At 36.8% G+C, this 15,994-nt stretch overlaps 1 protein-coding gene across 4 annotated transcripts in view; it reads left to right on the plus strand.

The window, feature by feature from the left end:
- The window catches only part of PDE10A (phosphodiesterase 10A), a 262,818-nt gene that overhangs the window by 216,637 nt on the left and 30,187 nt on the right, over positions 1 to 15,994 (plus strand). For all 4 annotated transcript variants that reach the window (XM_056487304.1, XM_056487302.1, XM_056487303.1 and 1 more), the window contains 4 exons: positions 6,302 to 6,442; positions 8,811 to 8,966; positions 11,653 to 11,703; positions 13,485 to 13,543. In XM_056487304.1, the coding sequence (XP_056343279.1) occupies positions 6,302 to 6,442; positions 8,811 to 8,966; positions 11,653 to 11,703; positions 13,485 to 13,543 (407 nt within the window). The remainder of the gene's footprint in view (positions 1 to 6,301; positions 6,443 to 8,810; positions 8,967 to 11,652; positions 11,704 to 13,484; positions 13,544 to 15,994) is intronic.

Below are 15,994 nucleotides of genomic sequence, written 5' to 3' on the forward strand. Positions count from 1 at the left end.
CTATGTTGTGTAGGGCAAGCAGCAGTGTGCTGGACTTGGCATTGGAAAACTTCCTCAGCTGTGGCTGTAATGACACATGGCAGTCTGTTTGTGCATGCTCAGGGATCCTCATCCCTGGAGGAGTGTTTGGGACCTGTTTGGCCAAATGTCTTTCAGAAAAATGCTTAGCTGACCATGCCTAAAAATGGAAGGGATGGTAGAGAGGTATGTCAACTTGGTTTTTTGTGTCAATGAGCTGCTATAACTCTCATGGTGTTTTTCTTGTGTAAATCAACTGGATAGTTTCCAGGAGTTAATGCAGTTAAAAATTGATACCATTCAGAAGGGTGAACATATAACCCACTCCCCCCCACCCGCCCCCACCAAAAACAAAACAAACCAAACTGCTGGAAGTTCTACAGCAAGTGTAAGTGCATTTTCTTCATTTCACAGGTATCCAACATTTGTGCACTCTGTGTAGCTTAAAATGACAAATCTGCTGTCCTGTACACTGTGATGTATTGCAAAGGAAACAGGATTTTTATAAACAATGGTGGCAGTTGCTGGGGTTTTTTTCTTCTTTTATCCATGTATTCTTCAAGCAGTCAGACTGCTGCACTTGTGTTTCAATCCAGGACATCATCTCTTAACATGGTATTACTGGGCTACTAATTCAACTAAGCCAGATAACAAATCCAAGGGGTTTGCTGTGAATAATTTCCAAATTAATTATTAGTTTGTTTTTCTTGGTCATCTTTGCCTATTATAATGAGTTTTATTCTTGCTAAAAAAATCCAGGCCTTAGGGCACAGCCTTTGCAAATATCTGCAGATAATTTTATAATTTAGTTGTGTGGTCTTACATTTAAATTGTCCTTTACCAAGAGTAAAAATCTATTGCTGTTGCTGAACAGAAACAGATGTGAGCAGCAGAAGCCATTAAACTCACTTAATACCAGCTTGATCAATTTCCATTTTCTCTAATTTTTTCTTTCCCCCAAGCATCAAATCACATAGCAATGCTTTAGTATGAAGGCTTTCATTTAATGTCAGTTGAATATTAAATTATTTCCCATGAAGCATTTTTAGGACCAGTTTTATCAGCAGATTGTGCTGTGCAGGAAACCAGATCAAGATCCAGTCACCCGTTCCACCAAAACAGTTTGTTGGGGGATGCTTGTACTTTCACATGTATACTTTAACCTTCATTTTAATCATTAAACCTGGTTCTTATCCAGACTGCTTTTCTGCAATGAAATTTTAGAAAAATTGGTTTATGATCAACATTTTCTTAGTTAAAAGTAGTTATATGAAAAGAAGAAAAAACAGTTTGTGAAATGATAATGATGAATACATGTACGCAGTTTAAATCGAATCCTGGCAAACTTTATGTAGTTGGTTGAATGGTTTCTAGTTTTGGTGAGAGAGGTTTTGGTGTTGTGCTGGATTCCAACAAACTGCATACCAACTAGAAAATAGGATCAGTTATACCTGTGGTTGTCCTCTTTGTCAGAAGAGCCAAAGATTGAAATCACTGAAAGCTGCAGGTCCTTTCTTAATGCTGTAACAATATCTGTCAAGAGCTGAGGATGCTATTGTGTTATAAGACTTGCTGCTACTACTCATGTTTTCATTTATTGGGATTTTAATCTGCTGTCTTTGTCAAGCATTAGATTTTTCACTAGAAAAACCGACCATGTGACAAAGTTATGGCAGCATGGCAAGATGAACATGAGTAATTCTTCCTGTGTGTGCTCTTAGCTGTTAGAAATGAGGAGTGAAGAAGGGTTTTTCAGCCACAGTAAGAGATTCAAGATAAATTACTTAATAATTTTACTAGGCTGAGTGCACAGGACCAAGGAAAGAGCATCAAAAACCATGGTATTATGGTTTACTGCTATATACTGATCTTGTTATCTGTCTAAAAGCCAAGCTGGGTTTATCTGTGAATTGAGGATGTTGTCATCTTTACATCCCTTAAGAAACAGTTACAGTACATCATTCTGCATTCTTGTAGGCTGTCAGGCTTCTTAATACATTAGTATTTTAAAAATATATTAGAGACTACAATATGCTGCCTATACCTAGAGTGCCTAAGAAACATGGGTCATAGAATAAAATCATAGAATCTTTTAAGTTGGAAAAAACTCTGAGATCACTGAGTCCAACTATATAGCTTAACACCACCAAGATGAAACAGCGAATTTTGCAACATTTGTCTGTGCTCACCAGTGTTTAAACATTTGTTTAAGGTCATAATTTATTTTGGACTTTGTTTTGCTTCTGTTTGTTTTTTTAAGAACCTCTTGATCTCTGTGTTCATGATAAGTCATTAGTGGATTCCAAACCACACTGTTACATCCATCAAAATTAATAGCAGTTTTTTTGGCAGTGGACTATATCAAAGTGAATTAGGTGATTAAACTAAGAGGGGAGGAATTTTGAAGATTTTAGGCCCAACCAGAACAATCTGTCCTGTCACAGATGGAAGGAAAGAAAGCTCCTCATGTGCTCTAGGGTTTCAGCAAGCTACAGGAAGTTCTTGATGTTAAACTCCAGTGTTCCTCTGTCTACTACATCTAATGAACAAAGTTCATCACCATAGAAGTGAATATAGAACCTGTTGCAAAAATATTGTTAATGAGGTAATTGAGACTGATGTAGGAAAGGAGGTTCTGTCTTTGTCTGGAAGGAGGGTATACAGATCAAATTGGGAATTGCAGAGTCCTGTGGACTGCCAGGTGGCAGAATGCCTGAACCTGGACGCTTCCAAAGGATTCTCTCCAAGCCAATGTTTGTCCTTTTGGGAGTTTTTCTGATCCAGCCTGAATCTCCCATTTTGGTTGCCTTCTCTCTCATCAGCAGTAGAGATCCCTAATGCTCTTTCTACACTACTTATCTTTTATTGCTTAACTTTTGCCTGGAGAGAGACAGGACATTGGACTATCAGTAAAAAGCTATTTGTATTTATCCCTTTCTGATACTGACTAAGAGGCTCCCTGCAAGTGATAATAGTAGCAAGAGAGTCTGTCAGCAGTGCACAAGCATCCTGCTGTCTCCTCAACCTTTTCCTTCTACTGCGTTGTGAGTTATCAGTGTAGTATTTGATAAATCAGAGATCCTAACATTTTCATATTTCCTTTTTATTGTCTATATCTTGGTTAACTTGTGGATGAAGATGCACTGATTTCTTATTTTGATTATTAATCATTGTTCATTATCATTACCAGAAATACAAACTGTCTTCTTTGAAGTAAAATATTCAGACCAACTGAGAAAATGCAAGTTAATTTGAAAGGGCCCAATCTATTAATTTCTTCTCTTACTTGTGAAGCTGTATGCAGTTTATCTGACGTCTATACGGACACACTCCTAGCTACCCTTGGAGCTAGTGGAAGATTATTGGAAAGTACATTTGCAAATTAAAAGAATCCTGTAGTCATTCAGAGTTGGAAGAAAGTAGATGACCCCCAAATTTTATCATTACTGTGGTACCTTTAATTTCATAAGTATTTTCTTAAGCAAAAGAAAAAAATAAGTGTGAGCTGGATAGTCAGGATAAGATTATCAATTGTTCTGCACAGTCATTTCTACTTCTACAGTCAGGAGGAATAGTGGCAAATTTAGAACCTGTTGGATAGTTAGAAGAGTTTTTTGATCACTGTGACCCCTTAACCATGGGTTTGCAACTTTCCATAGAAGCATAATGGGATTGCTTCTGCAAAACTCTTTTTTTGGAGAATCTGGAAGTAAAATATAATGTTCACAAACTTTTTCCAGCATAGGGAAACTTGTTAACAGCAGTACTTCATGGTGTTAGCAGCAGAGGGGTTTACCAGACAAAATGATACACGAGGACACAGCAAAGACTGTGCTGGTGAAAGCAGCCTTTGCAGGCAATACTTCATGGTGTCAACACAGATTTTTGGCCATTGAAGGTTTAGTGAAGGTGTTTTCTGAAGAAAAACATGTATGTGTGCGAGAAGTGAGTTCTGTGTTTTCTGGTGCAAGTGGCTGTTTGGTTTTCTTCCTTTATTTTCTTGATTTGAGAAGCTCTTTCTTACAGGAGAAAGATTTGTGCATGTGTTTAGTGCTGGGCATGACTCAGGAGATGTGTGGAAAATCACATTTTACACACATAATTTAGACAGCACAGTTCTTTGCTAATCGTAATGCATTGCTACCTTGGCAAAAAGAATCAAATATGTCTTAAGTATATAAGAAGAATGGTGTGAATAGAAGTGTTATTCTTTGGCATCTTCAGCAAAATCAACTTTGGCCTCTGATGTCCTATTGATTTTTGTATCATTCCACTACTTGGACTACATCAATCAGACTTGAATCATTGTGTTGCATCTCTACTTTTTGCAGCAGCAGAAACCACCTTTTCAGTTTTGAACACATTATAGCACTACTGTTCCTATTACAAGTAGGATTCCTATTAAAATAGTAATTCTTAAGCAGATAGAATAGCAGATCAGACTTCTGTTAAGTAATGCATTTTAGTATTTCTATGCCCTTTATATTTTACCGTTTTTATTTTTTGAGAAATATTTTATACCAGCACACTGCTTTAAATAAATAAAGATAAAGATCTGTGGTTTCCTCAATTTTATTAGAATAAGGTACTTTTTTTTTTTTGGCTATGTTATGTAAAATGTTCTTTTTCATTCTATTTTTCTATTTAAGTGCATGTAAAAACTGAACTGGAGCTTATGAAGGCAAGCAACTGTGAAACTAAGTTTTTATTTAAAAATTATATGTATCTTAGTTTATAAGCAAGTAAGAATAAATGGAGCTTTTTATTCTGGTGGATTGAGTAGAGTTGTTCTAACAGATCCAATGTATTGATTAAATGTTTTTTTGGTTGTTTGGATGTTTCCTTTTTCAAAAAAATTGCATTCTTGTAATTCATATGGAAATTTAACATTCTGACTTTTCAAGTGTATCTTACTTCTAGCAGCCACACTTACAAGAAGCTGTGAGCATAAATAGATTTGAAGAATAAGGGTCAGATTTAGGATAAGAATAAACAGAAAATTCCACGATTTCATGTGCTTGTACTATAATGCAAGACATAAAAATGGAGTAAATAATCTGAATATTTAGCAGGGCTAGTCCGTAGAAGAAACATCTTTTCTTCCAACTGAAGAAATATTTGTCAGTGCTAAAATAGTTTGGGGTGGCTCTATTTTTTTATTATTTTTAAGACAATTTAATTTTCACCTGTACCACCTATTAGTACCTGTACCTATCTATTAGTAAATGAATTATTGGATGGAAAACTCACTTTCATGTCTTGCTGAATTTTTTGGGACTGACTTTCTGCTCAAGAATACTCAGTTATTGGTTTTTTTCAGAATCTTGAATGGGCTTTTTTTGAGCTTACTAAATACCCTAATAGTTGGACTACTGATTCTCCTTGGATAGAATTCTTGTTTTGGCTGTGAATTTCATACTATTTATTGACCATTTTTTCCTCCTCAGTATAAAGTCCCAACTTTCTTCTTCCAAAATGCTGGTAATACATTTATGGCTAAGTATCTTCATCACTGCAGCAGCACCTTCATATGGTGCACTGTGTTGCATCTCTTTAGTTTCTGAACAATTCAGTGTGGAGTTTTTTTGGAATTGTTTAGTACTAATGTTTTATAATAGACAATGCATATTTGTAAAGAAAGGAGAATTATGAGAGGATGCACCTCATATCATCACTTTATTTTCTAGAGCTGAGAGTAGATGCTGAATTTTCACATGCAGATTTTACCTGTAATAATCCGTGCTAGGAAACAGCTCCTGTCTCATTGCAGCCCTAAAGAAAGCAAATTCTGAGAGTAAAATTAATCAGCAGCACGACCTGTGGCCATTCTTAAGAGGAATGTTAATAATATATTGTGGTGTGGCATTGCCATCTGTCTCTGATACTATATAAAAGAAATTTAAATATAATCCCTACTTTTTGAATATTTTCTATTTAAATAAATGAGTGCATCCTAGATTTAAGAAAAAATGTTTTCCTTACAAGGTAATGTTTTCTCGTGTGAGTCTGTGTATGCTGTGTATTGTGTGTTCAAAGTAAATACAATCCTACCCTGATATAAATAATAACTGACTTTAATCATCCACTGTTCTCCACAGGAGTTGTCCAGGAGTTACTTGGATTACTTTAGACTGGGATTTTCTAAGATTTCAGAAGAATTTATTCAAGTTTTACTCTATATTCTACATAGGTTGTGCAGTAACTGTAAAAGTAATCATGCTTTCTAATTGCCTTTTTTTCCCTTTCTTTCTCTCTTTTTTTTTTTTTTTTTCCTTCTAACTAGAGCCTGTGTGTATTTACACCACCAGGAGCTAAAGAAGGACACCCACGACTCATTCCTGCAGGGCCCATTGCACATGGCACTACAGTATCTGCTTATGTAGCCAGATCCAGAAAAACGTTGTTAGTAGAAGATATTCTGGGGGTAAAAGGCTTTCTGTTTTTAATTAGATGATTGCAGCATGGTCTTAGAATGAATGTTTTGATGCTGAAATGTTTATTGAGATGAATATTTAATGATAGAATTTGCACCTGTCTTGATACCAGGAAAATAAATCTGAGTTTGGGTTAGCTGATGGAATAATTTCAGAATATTTCATTTATTTTTATCTTTAAATGTTTAGGGTTTTTTCACTTTCAGTTTGTGTTATTTTAACTTTTTTTTTTAGCTGTCAGGTAAAGGACATGATGGCACCACAGTCACTTGGAAAAAACAGCCAGTCAAAAGTCCTGAGGTCTTCTTGGTCTTGAAATATTAACACCAAACAAGAAGACTTTCATGTAGTCAATCAAATTTGAAAATGTGATTTAATATAGGGCTCACACTGGCAAGAAAATCAGTCAGAATTCGGGTTATTAATCAGGATTTTTTATCTCTACATACTCTAAAGTAAAGCTAGAATACTGATAGTATCAGTAGATATACATGAAAAGTGCATAATGTAACTGATATCAAAACTCAAGCCTTTTTCTGTAGCAGGATTTGGAAATTCCTAAGGATATATTCTGATAATTCTTAGCACTCTCTGTCTGCCCTTTTAAATTTTTTTAAAACCCTTCATCCTCTAGTTGTATCTATTCAATTTTATGAAATTGGTATTAAACTGTACTTTGTGCAAGCCCTTATGGTTATGAGAACACCAAGGAAGTTTACATTCTCTTCTCTCTTTGGTGTTTCCTGTGTTTTCAAGTTCTGTCCAGAATAACACTTTTTGGATACTTTGATCAAAAAGAAAGAATTGGTCTCTACTTTTGAAATTATTGGTTAAAAATATGTATGACTTTAGTTGGGCAAACCTGGGTATAAACAAAGACCAGATGCCTAATGTGAGTACACTTAAATAGAGCCACAAAACCGAAAGGCAAAAACTGCTTTCCCTGTAGTAATAGTCAGTGCTTTCTACTCACCCTGGACTATTAAGATGTTATGTGTTGGTATGTTTTTTTTCAGTGAAATTAAGCGTTTAAATTGTTACTGGTAATTTCCAGTTAATATTGTGATATCCTTACATACAAGAATTCTGTGTTTTGGTTTTACATTCTTAGTAAAATCATGGGGTTAGTGGGGAGGGGTTTTGAACTTTTTTGTTGATTTAGTATCAGTGATGCATTGACCAAACAGCAAGTTTCATTTTGGTGAGATGGTTTGCCTTCATGTGATTCTAGGAGCTGCTCAGCTGCAAAAGGGAAGCGCGTGCAGGTAGACTTGCCAGCCCTTTTTTTGTGGGAGGACAGAACTAAAAAGAGAAAGCAGAAGGCTCGTGTTTCAAAGTGCTTCCCACTCTCTTTTGTCTGTCATTTGTTCAAATTGATTGTCATCTTAGTAATTAAGGTAGAGATTACTTGCTGTTTTCTTTGAGAGGTGAGAGATTTTGATCAGCCTTGAAGGGGTGTCTGTCTTGCCTAAGCAGAGCCTGCAGGGAGCATCTGGTGGGAATCAGGTACTGAAGGGCTGATGTGCAACCAAGTGGGTCTTGCACATTTTGCACTGGCTGGTAGCTGCCTCACTAATGGTGACATCCAGGTGCTTTCTTAGCTCTGCCTGAGTTTTCCTACATAGGCAAGTGAAGCTATAAAGCCTTGAACATTCCCTCTGAGGACTGAAAGTTATGTATTTGGGCCTTTTATCACAGCTTGTTGGATTATTTTAACATTTGCTTCTGTATCTTTTCCACCATTTTATTCAGGATGTGTAAGCAGAGGAAGAAGATGCTTACTCTTATGTGTAATTTTTTTGGGAACACATTTTCCTCCTCAAGAGTTGGTTGAGGATTATAACTGTCTAACCTAAAGCCTTGGCCTCAAGTTTAAATTTTTGTTTTCTTGCAAGCACTCTTGTCTGCTCTTTAATACTGATATCTGAGCAGTCCACTTTGTGATTGCAAATTATTTGGGGTTTTTGGAGGGAATGATGGTGGAGTGGTGGTGTTGCTTGTTTGGGTTTTTATTTAATCTGAACTGGCATAAATAAAGTGGTGGTTTTGCTGTAGTGAGATAAGAAAAAAAAGCATCATATAAACAAACCCAAAGCTGGGTGTAATATCTCAGCTAATTCTGACCTTGCATCAATAAGGTTATCTGTATATGTAAATTAATGCTGAGACTTTAAAATTACATTTTTTAGTAGATGTCTTACTACTGTGTATAAATTATGCTGAGAGATGAGTTTAGTGACTTTTGTAATTTTTCTGCAGATTTGTTCAGATAAGAGGGGGAGGAAAACATCACCATGTCTTTCCTGTTAATGTCTTATCGGATTTTACATTTTATCAGATGATGTTTGCATTTTCTAGGATGAGCGATTTCCCAAAGGTACTGGACTGGAGTCGGGGACCCGTATCCAGTCTGTTCTGTGTTTGCCAATTGTCACAGCAATTGGTGACCTGATTGGTATCCTGGAGCTTTACCGTCACTGGGGCAAGGAAGCCTTCCACCACAGTCACCAAGAGGTGAGCTCGTCTGTGCCCACTCCCCACGGAGGTCAGGACTGCAGCACCATCCCTCCCCCCACTCCAGACCTCCTCTCTTGCTCCTCTCATGAGTTTATACCTTTTTCATCCTTGATTTTTGCTCTTATTAAAAAAAGAAAATAGGTAGTGATTCGTGTTTTCACTCAGAGGAGGTAAAATGTACAAGTAGAGGGACACATCAAGAATTTTACCTTGTGTCCCTTTGTGGATAAACAGATTCAAGGTTTCTTTATTGATTATAAACTCAATACAGAGTTGTTAGAGAGGTTAACACAGGACAGGTAAATTAAATACAGGTATAAATCAAACATCAAAACTCAAAATCACTTTATATAAAAAAGACAATGCTCAGTTATCCTGAGTCTCAATCTTAAGTTTCCAGTACAGCTTTATTTTACATTATGGTAAGATTTTAAAATTTATTTTAGTTTCCTTTTATTTTAGTTATTTTAGTTTTCCTGTTTGGGCTTAAGGATTGAGCCCTATTGCAAAACAGAGAGCTGCAATGTTATAGCAACAGTTTATCAAGTCTCAATGCTGGGTCTTACAGGAGGAGAAGTGATTTTACTTTAAATCAAATATGAAGCAAAAGAGATTTTGATATTTTCATTCATATTTTTACTGCCACACACTCTCTAGCAGCAAGATGTGTCTGTCTAGGTGGTATTTCCAGTACCAGGTTTCCAGGTAGTCCTTCCAGAATTCCTTGCAACAGAAGGAAAAAGGGTGCTGTCTGCTGAGTCCTTATGGTCTCCTGGTTTCTTTCTAGTTTGACAACCTTGTGCTGGTTTTGTGTCAGGCTTTTCTTTAGCTTTTAGGAGCTGAGAGCTTTTGCCTCTCTCTAGCCTGTCCCAACTCTGTGAGTTGTCAGGATCACTGTCCTTTGCCTTCTGACTTAGATGTGCTTAGAAACTGTGTATAGAAGTGTTGGTACCTGGATGACCTGCCAGTCTAGGTGACACTTGTAAAGCTGTCTCCCGCTTTTTTTAACTTCTGATGCTTCCCTATCCAGATATTCCCATTTATACTCATCTTCCCCTTTCCATGACTGTTCTGCATGCATGATTAGAGAATCATGTAAGTCCTGTGTAGCTGCATGGTCCATACATGTCCATTTGTCAATCTGAAGTTAGGAGCTGTTAGCCAAATACAAATGGATTTGAAGATGGAGCAGGTGTTGCAAAGGCTGTTGCTGTACTAAAATTGTTCAAAGTGCATCTTTGCTTAATGTCAGGATGAGGATCCTGTCATGTCCCATTAAGGTGTCTCTGATGTAAAGATGAATTTCTCTGTGTGCCATCCCCCAGAGAAGGGATCCTGGACACACAGTTAGGATAAAATGGAATGAGTTCTAGCCAGGTGTGTTGTCTTGACAGCGGCGTGAGATCCACCATGGTGCAGTTGAGCTGTACTGAACAGGAATTATTTGTGTGAAAAGGACAGAAGATATTCAGGCAAGAGATACTAAAACTAGTCCCCCCAAAGAAGGAAAACAGCAGCAGTATTTGTCAAGTGAATATTTTGTTTACCAGTAAGCTGAGTACCCTAGCATTCATCTGATGTTTACATGTGTTTATTAGCTGAGTAGTCAATGCCACTTCAGCTTGTATTTTTTCACAGGTAGGCAGAGGTCAGGATAGGGGACTAGATTAGTGTGGTGGTGCCACTGCCCTTTCTCAGAGAACGAAGAACAGGCATTCATACAAAACCAGGCTTCATTAATTCTGCAGCCTACACAAAATGTATTTAATTTTTAACATTATCCTATTACATCAATCAATCTATAATCCAGATAGGTCTCAGACATGCATTGTTTTGTGAAAAGATCAATGTTTTATGTTACATGAAATAGCTTAAAGTTCATGAATGTTCTACTTGGAAGAGACTGGCTGCTAAATGGAAGTATTTTATTAGTAAATTAAAAATATTTTAAGGTCACTTTCTGAGTGTTCTAAAGCATTCTTTTCATTTTCAGGTTTCAGAAAGCCTTTGGATGCCATTAGCAATTTTTATGAAATGTGTGCAAAGTGTTCCATTTAAAAATATAAAATAAAAAAATACCTTAGGAGGGTATGCAAAAGCTGACCTCTTGTGCTTCAGTTCCCTGTGTTCTTATAAAGCTCCTGTGCTTCAAGGACAGGAGATTATGCATGGTAGCACATCATAGTTAGCTGCAGTTTACATGACATTTGTTTGAAATGTTGCCTGGAAACTGCCATACTTCAAACACTTGAGCTGAGGGATCAGGTCTGGTTCTTCTGCCACCAAAACAGTGATGAAAGAAACAGTGCCTGTTTACAGCTGGAAGAAGCTATTGCTGAAGAGATACAGCCCCAGAAAGCTGTTAAGGCATATTTTACTTGTATGGCAGATGCCTTTCAACAGTGTAATTTTTAAAGCCCTCAACTTAAGGGATGTTTGTTTTGATGTATTTCTGAGCTGATGGGTGCCCAATTCTGCTTTTGAAAACCATTGGTAAGCTCTAAAACACTCACAAGTACACTGAGACTTTTTCAAAATAACTGTCTTCTCTTAAACTGTTACTGCCTGCCTGTCTAAAATAGCTCAGTCAATTTACTTAGCAGGTAGATAAAGAAGAAAGGCGTGTCACTGATATGCAGTTTTCAAAGTTTCTTCAGGGAGAGTTTCTTCTCTTTTGTTGCAGGTTGCAACAGCAAATCTTGCATGGGCTTCAGTAGCAATACATCAAGTACAAGTAAGTGTGAGTGGTTTTTCATTTTTTCATTGTTTAACTTGTCTTCCAGAACTTTAGTAGGAGCATGGATTGTGATCAGATTTAAGTGGAGGCCGTTGCTACAGCATTGATTCAAGCCCCTGCCTTGAACCTGGAAAAATATGCTAACATTTTTGATGTTCATTGAAGTAGTTTTCTTCACTGGCAATCATAGGTCAAATAACAAACAATATTTGTACTCAAGGAAAGAAATTCTGACAAAGTACTAATTAAACAATGGTTAAAGCAGATTTATCCTAACAGCTTTGCAGGATTGTGTTGGTTTTTTTCTTGTGGAAAGGCAACTGCTAGGCTAACTGGTTGCTTTCCTCCTGCTTTAGTATTCAGTTTGAAATTATGAAGTGTTGCTAGCAAAGCCTATTTTAAGCCATCCTTGCTAGCTGCTTCATGGTCCTGTAACTACTGCCACTAAGGATGCTTCATGCTGCCCCTAGCTGGGTGCCTAATGGAGCTTCACACAGTGTCGAGCTGCTCTAGCAAACCCCAGCAGCTTTGCTAATAGGTTTTGTTACTTCAGCTCGCAGAAGATGGTAACACTGAAACTAAACATATTCTCAACTCAGAGAAGATGCTAAAATAGATTCTTCTGTCAACTCCCAGGAGGAAATTCATGACATTCTTTTTGTCAAGGTGCCTTTCATACACTTATCAGAAGACATGCAGGAAGCAACCTGCTTTTCTCTTCTAGGCTCTAATATTTTCTCGGTGCTGCAAGTCACTGACTTTGGGGTGGTCGTTCATATCTAGGCAAAATTAGCTGGCACAGACTTTGTACAATAGTAGAGTTGCAATTGCATGCAGTTGTAGCTTCACCTTCCTTTACTGAGAAGTCTTTCACACCTAACAAAACACAACAGGCAAAGTTAAGTTCAAGATTGTCCATTGATCATTTTTATTTCTCTTCCTTCTTCTAAGCAGAAGGCTTGCTCTTCCCAAGTTTTTTTGCATGAGAAGAATGCAAGAGTTTTGATCTGGCATTTTGTATCTGCATTGCACAGATGAAAGATATTGCTAGCTTGAAGTGATATTTTTCTGAGTGTAAAATGTACAAGCGGTAGAGGCTTGTTATACTTGTTATAACACACAGACCTACAGTTGTGCTTCAGATACAGACTATGCAAATAGGTGAAGTAAAGATACAGTTGAAAGCTTTGCTTCATCTAACATTTTGCTTCTAAAAAGAAGTATGCACACTGTTTTCTGTATTCATATTCATGCTGATTTCTCCTGAAGTTGAGCAAATATCATCTGTTGCTTAGCTTAGTTAAACTTGCCTGATGTCAGTCTACAGTTGTGTCTATATGCTACTTTGCAGCCTGGAAAAAAACTGGTAAAAATGTGGTAAGGGAGAAAGGAAACAAAATATTTGACATTCTCAGAAGATCTGAGGGTCTGAGTAAGGAAATGTTCATTCTATAATCACAGTCAGTGACAGCCTTTGAGACAGCATAAGTGTAAAACCCAACAGTTTTCAGTGAGTCTTAGGATAGATTGTACTTGTGTTTCACAGTTTTAACTCAGCAGCTAGATAGCTAAGATTGAAACCCAGCACACAAATTCAGCTTTAACTTTATACAGTGCTGTAGCATATAAGTAGATATCGATATATATACACACACACACAACTACTGGTATTTTTTTTCATACACATTAAATTTTCATACAAATTAAAGGGAAGGGACTTCAGTTTCCCTCTGACATCAGTGTTCTGGAGCAAATGGTTCTATGATCTGTGCTTCCAGGTGTGCCGGGGCCTTGCCAAGCAGACTGAACTGAATGACTTCTTGCTTGATGTATCGAAGTAAGTGTGATTTGCAAGATGATCTCATTGCTTCTTGATGAGCTTTTCTAGTGTGGCTCTTCCAATCTACCTGTGTTCACTCAGTAGCAGTAGTGGAAGCTACTCACTGTAGCTCACAAGCACATGCAAAGACACACTAGGGAGGATGGAAAAACTTCAGTTCAGGGACAAGAGCAAGTGCTATGTGTGGCAATGAGCTATACTTTTTTTTTTTTTTTTTTTTTTTTTTTTTTTTTTTTTTTTTTTTTGTGGTGGTGGTGCAGATGTGACATGCCTTTATACCTTACAGAGTTTATGTATTCTTGTAGTCTTTTGAAGGAGTTTTTCTGCTCTTTTTCCCTTCTCTTCTGTCAGAGTGTCAGAGTTAAATGTGGCAGATAGGCTTCGTGTCTCATGGCAATTTTAGAAGGCTTGAAAGGACTTTACAGAAGGTTATTTAGTGTGCTTCAGCTTCCCTTATTTTCCCAACAAGTTTTTGGACATGAATGCATATATTCCTAAATATATGGACTTTAGACTTAAATCCTTGAAGAATTGGGGCTGCCATGTCGCTCCTCTTCCCCTGCATTTTCTGAAGTCTCTGTTTTAATTTTCAGAGACTTATACTACATGTAATATGTTTGCTTTTAATTTCTTATCGCTATATAAGGCAAGATTTATTTGAAAGCACAGAAAAAGTGTGAAAGCTTGAGCTTGCACTTGCAAAATCAGTTTAGTGTCTTAGGTGATCTGCTCTGCCTTCATCTCTTTTTGTTTGTCATTGCTATTAGGATCTCTAAATAGCAAAGATAACCAATAAATTAAAAGGTAAACCAGAGCTGTACTTTTGGTTAATCAGTCTGGAGTGCTTAACAGTGCTTTAGGAAACTAGTTGGTAGAATAATTTCAAAGTGCATCACAAAGTAGTGATGATACTGTGGAAAAATGAGATGTCTTGGATTTTTGCTGCAAACACTTCTGTGTGTCTTGCTGAACAATTCTCAAACTGATGAGATTAGAGGATGTCCAAGATTCCTTTGCCATTGCTCAGGAATGTAGGCAGCCAAGCTGACCCAGCTGGAAGGGAGAGTAATAAACCACAGGGAGGAGTCTGCCCCTTGCAAAGAGGGCAAGCTGGTTGTAGCCAGATGTTTTTCTGAGTTTTTTTCCTCAAGATGACTTTTTTTAAATTTCAGCATAATTCAGAACATGCCTCCCAAAGGGCACTCTTACTGAGTCTTGCACCATTATATTCCTTTCCAGAGTGCTTTTATGTTGCTGACATCCTTACTGAACTATAGTTTTTTAACCAGAAAACTATATTAATCTACCCAGATTTATGGGCTGGCGTAGTACTGAGATTATTTTAAAGAACTTTGTAATTTTTTTACATTTTTAAGATAAAAATGACGATAAATAATGCGAATATTTATTATGTCTTTCTATAAGCAAATAATTCTCATGCAACACTATCAGTTGCTAGAGTTTTTTAGTTTCAACTTTCAAAAATAGAAAGTCTGTGTTTTAAGGCACAAAACTGCAATATCATTTAATAATATCTTTATGAACTTTATGTAGGCAAAGATTTGTATCACCAAGAAAATTTTTAGTTTCCTCTTGGATATGGTCTATATATTTTAACGTGGAAGAGGAATTTTTTTTTTCAGTGAGGAAATTGTTAGTGTACAATGTCACCGGGACATGTTCTGTAACATTTTGGAAAGGGCAGAGTATGCAGTGCTGCACCTCTTTGTGTCCCTGACGATGTAAGACCAGTGTATTATGTATCTCCTCTCCACTAGACCCAAACTGAGCTGAGCTGTGTATGTACTCAAGGCCACAGGACAATGCCTTTTGTCTGCTGGGAACATTGTAATCCAAGGGTTATTAATACTCGGCATGTGGAAGATTTAGCCTTCTTTTACTAAGTTTGACCTTTATCTTCAAATGTTCTTGACTGTCCTTGAACACTTACCACTTTGCTGTGAAACTGAAATTCTTTTTTATTCTTTTTTATTTTTTAAATTACAAGATGATCCCCTTTCTTCAACTCAACTGGTGTTGATAGAGAAGACCCGTTAAGAGTTTCTTAAATAGTTACCTTTTAACTAGTGTTAAGGATTAGATAATATGACATGGATTTAGCTGCAGTACATACTTTTATTCAGTTTTCAGAGCATAACATAGGTAAACCTAATGAGATATTTTGATATTTTGGAAGAAATTGATTTTTCATTGTTGTTTTCTACTCCTTTTCCTTTTTTGCTTCTGCTTTTAAAATTTTCAGTTTGTTAGAGGTGCCAAAGCATTTTGATGCATTTTGGTGTTGCTCAGCAGGAGCCTATTCAGTTCACAGCAGGCAATATTTGGTAGTCTTTTCATTTTCCTGCAGAGAAAATTTTATGTATAATAAAGAATATTCTCAAATCTGTAGAATGATGGCTTAAGGGAACAGAGCTAGGACAATTTTTT

This window comes from Oenanthe melanoleuca, chromosome 3 (assembly GCF_029582105.1).
Source record: "Oenanthe melanoleuca isolate GR-GAL-2019-014 chromosome 3, OMel1.0, whole genome shotgun sequence".
Lineage (NCBI taxonomy): Eukaryota > Metazoa > Chordata > Aves > Passeriformes > Muscicapidae > Oenanthe > Oenanthe melanoleuca.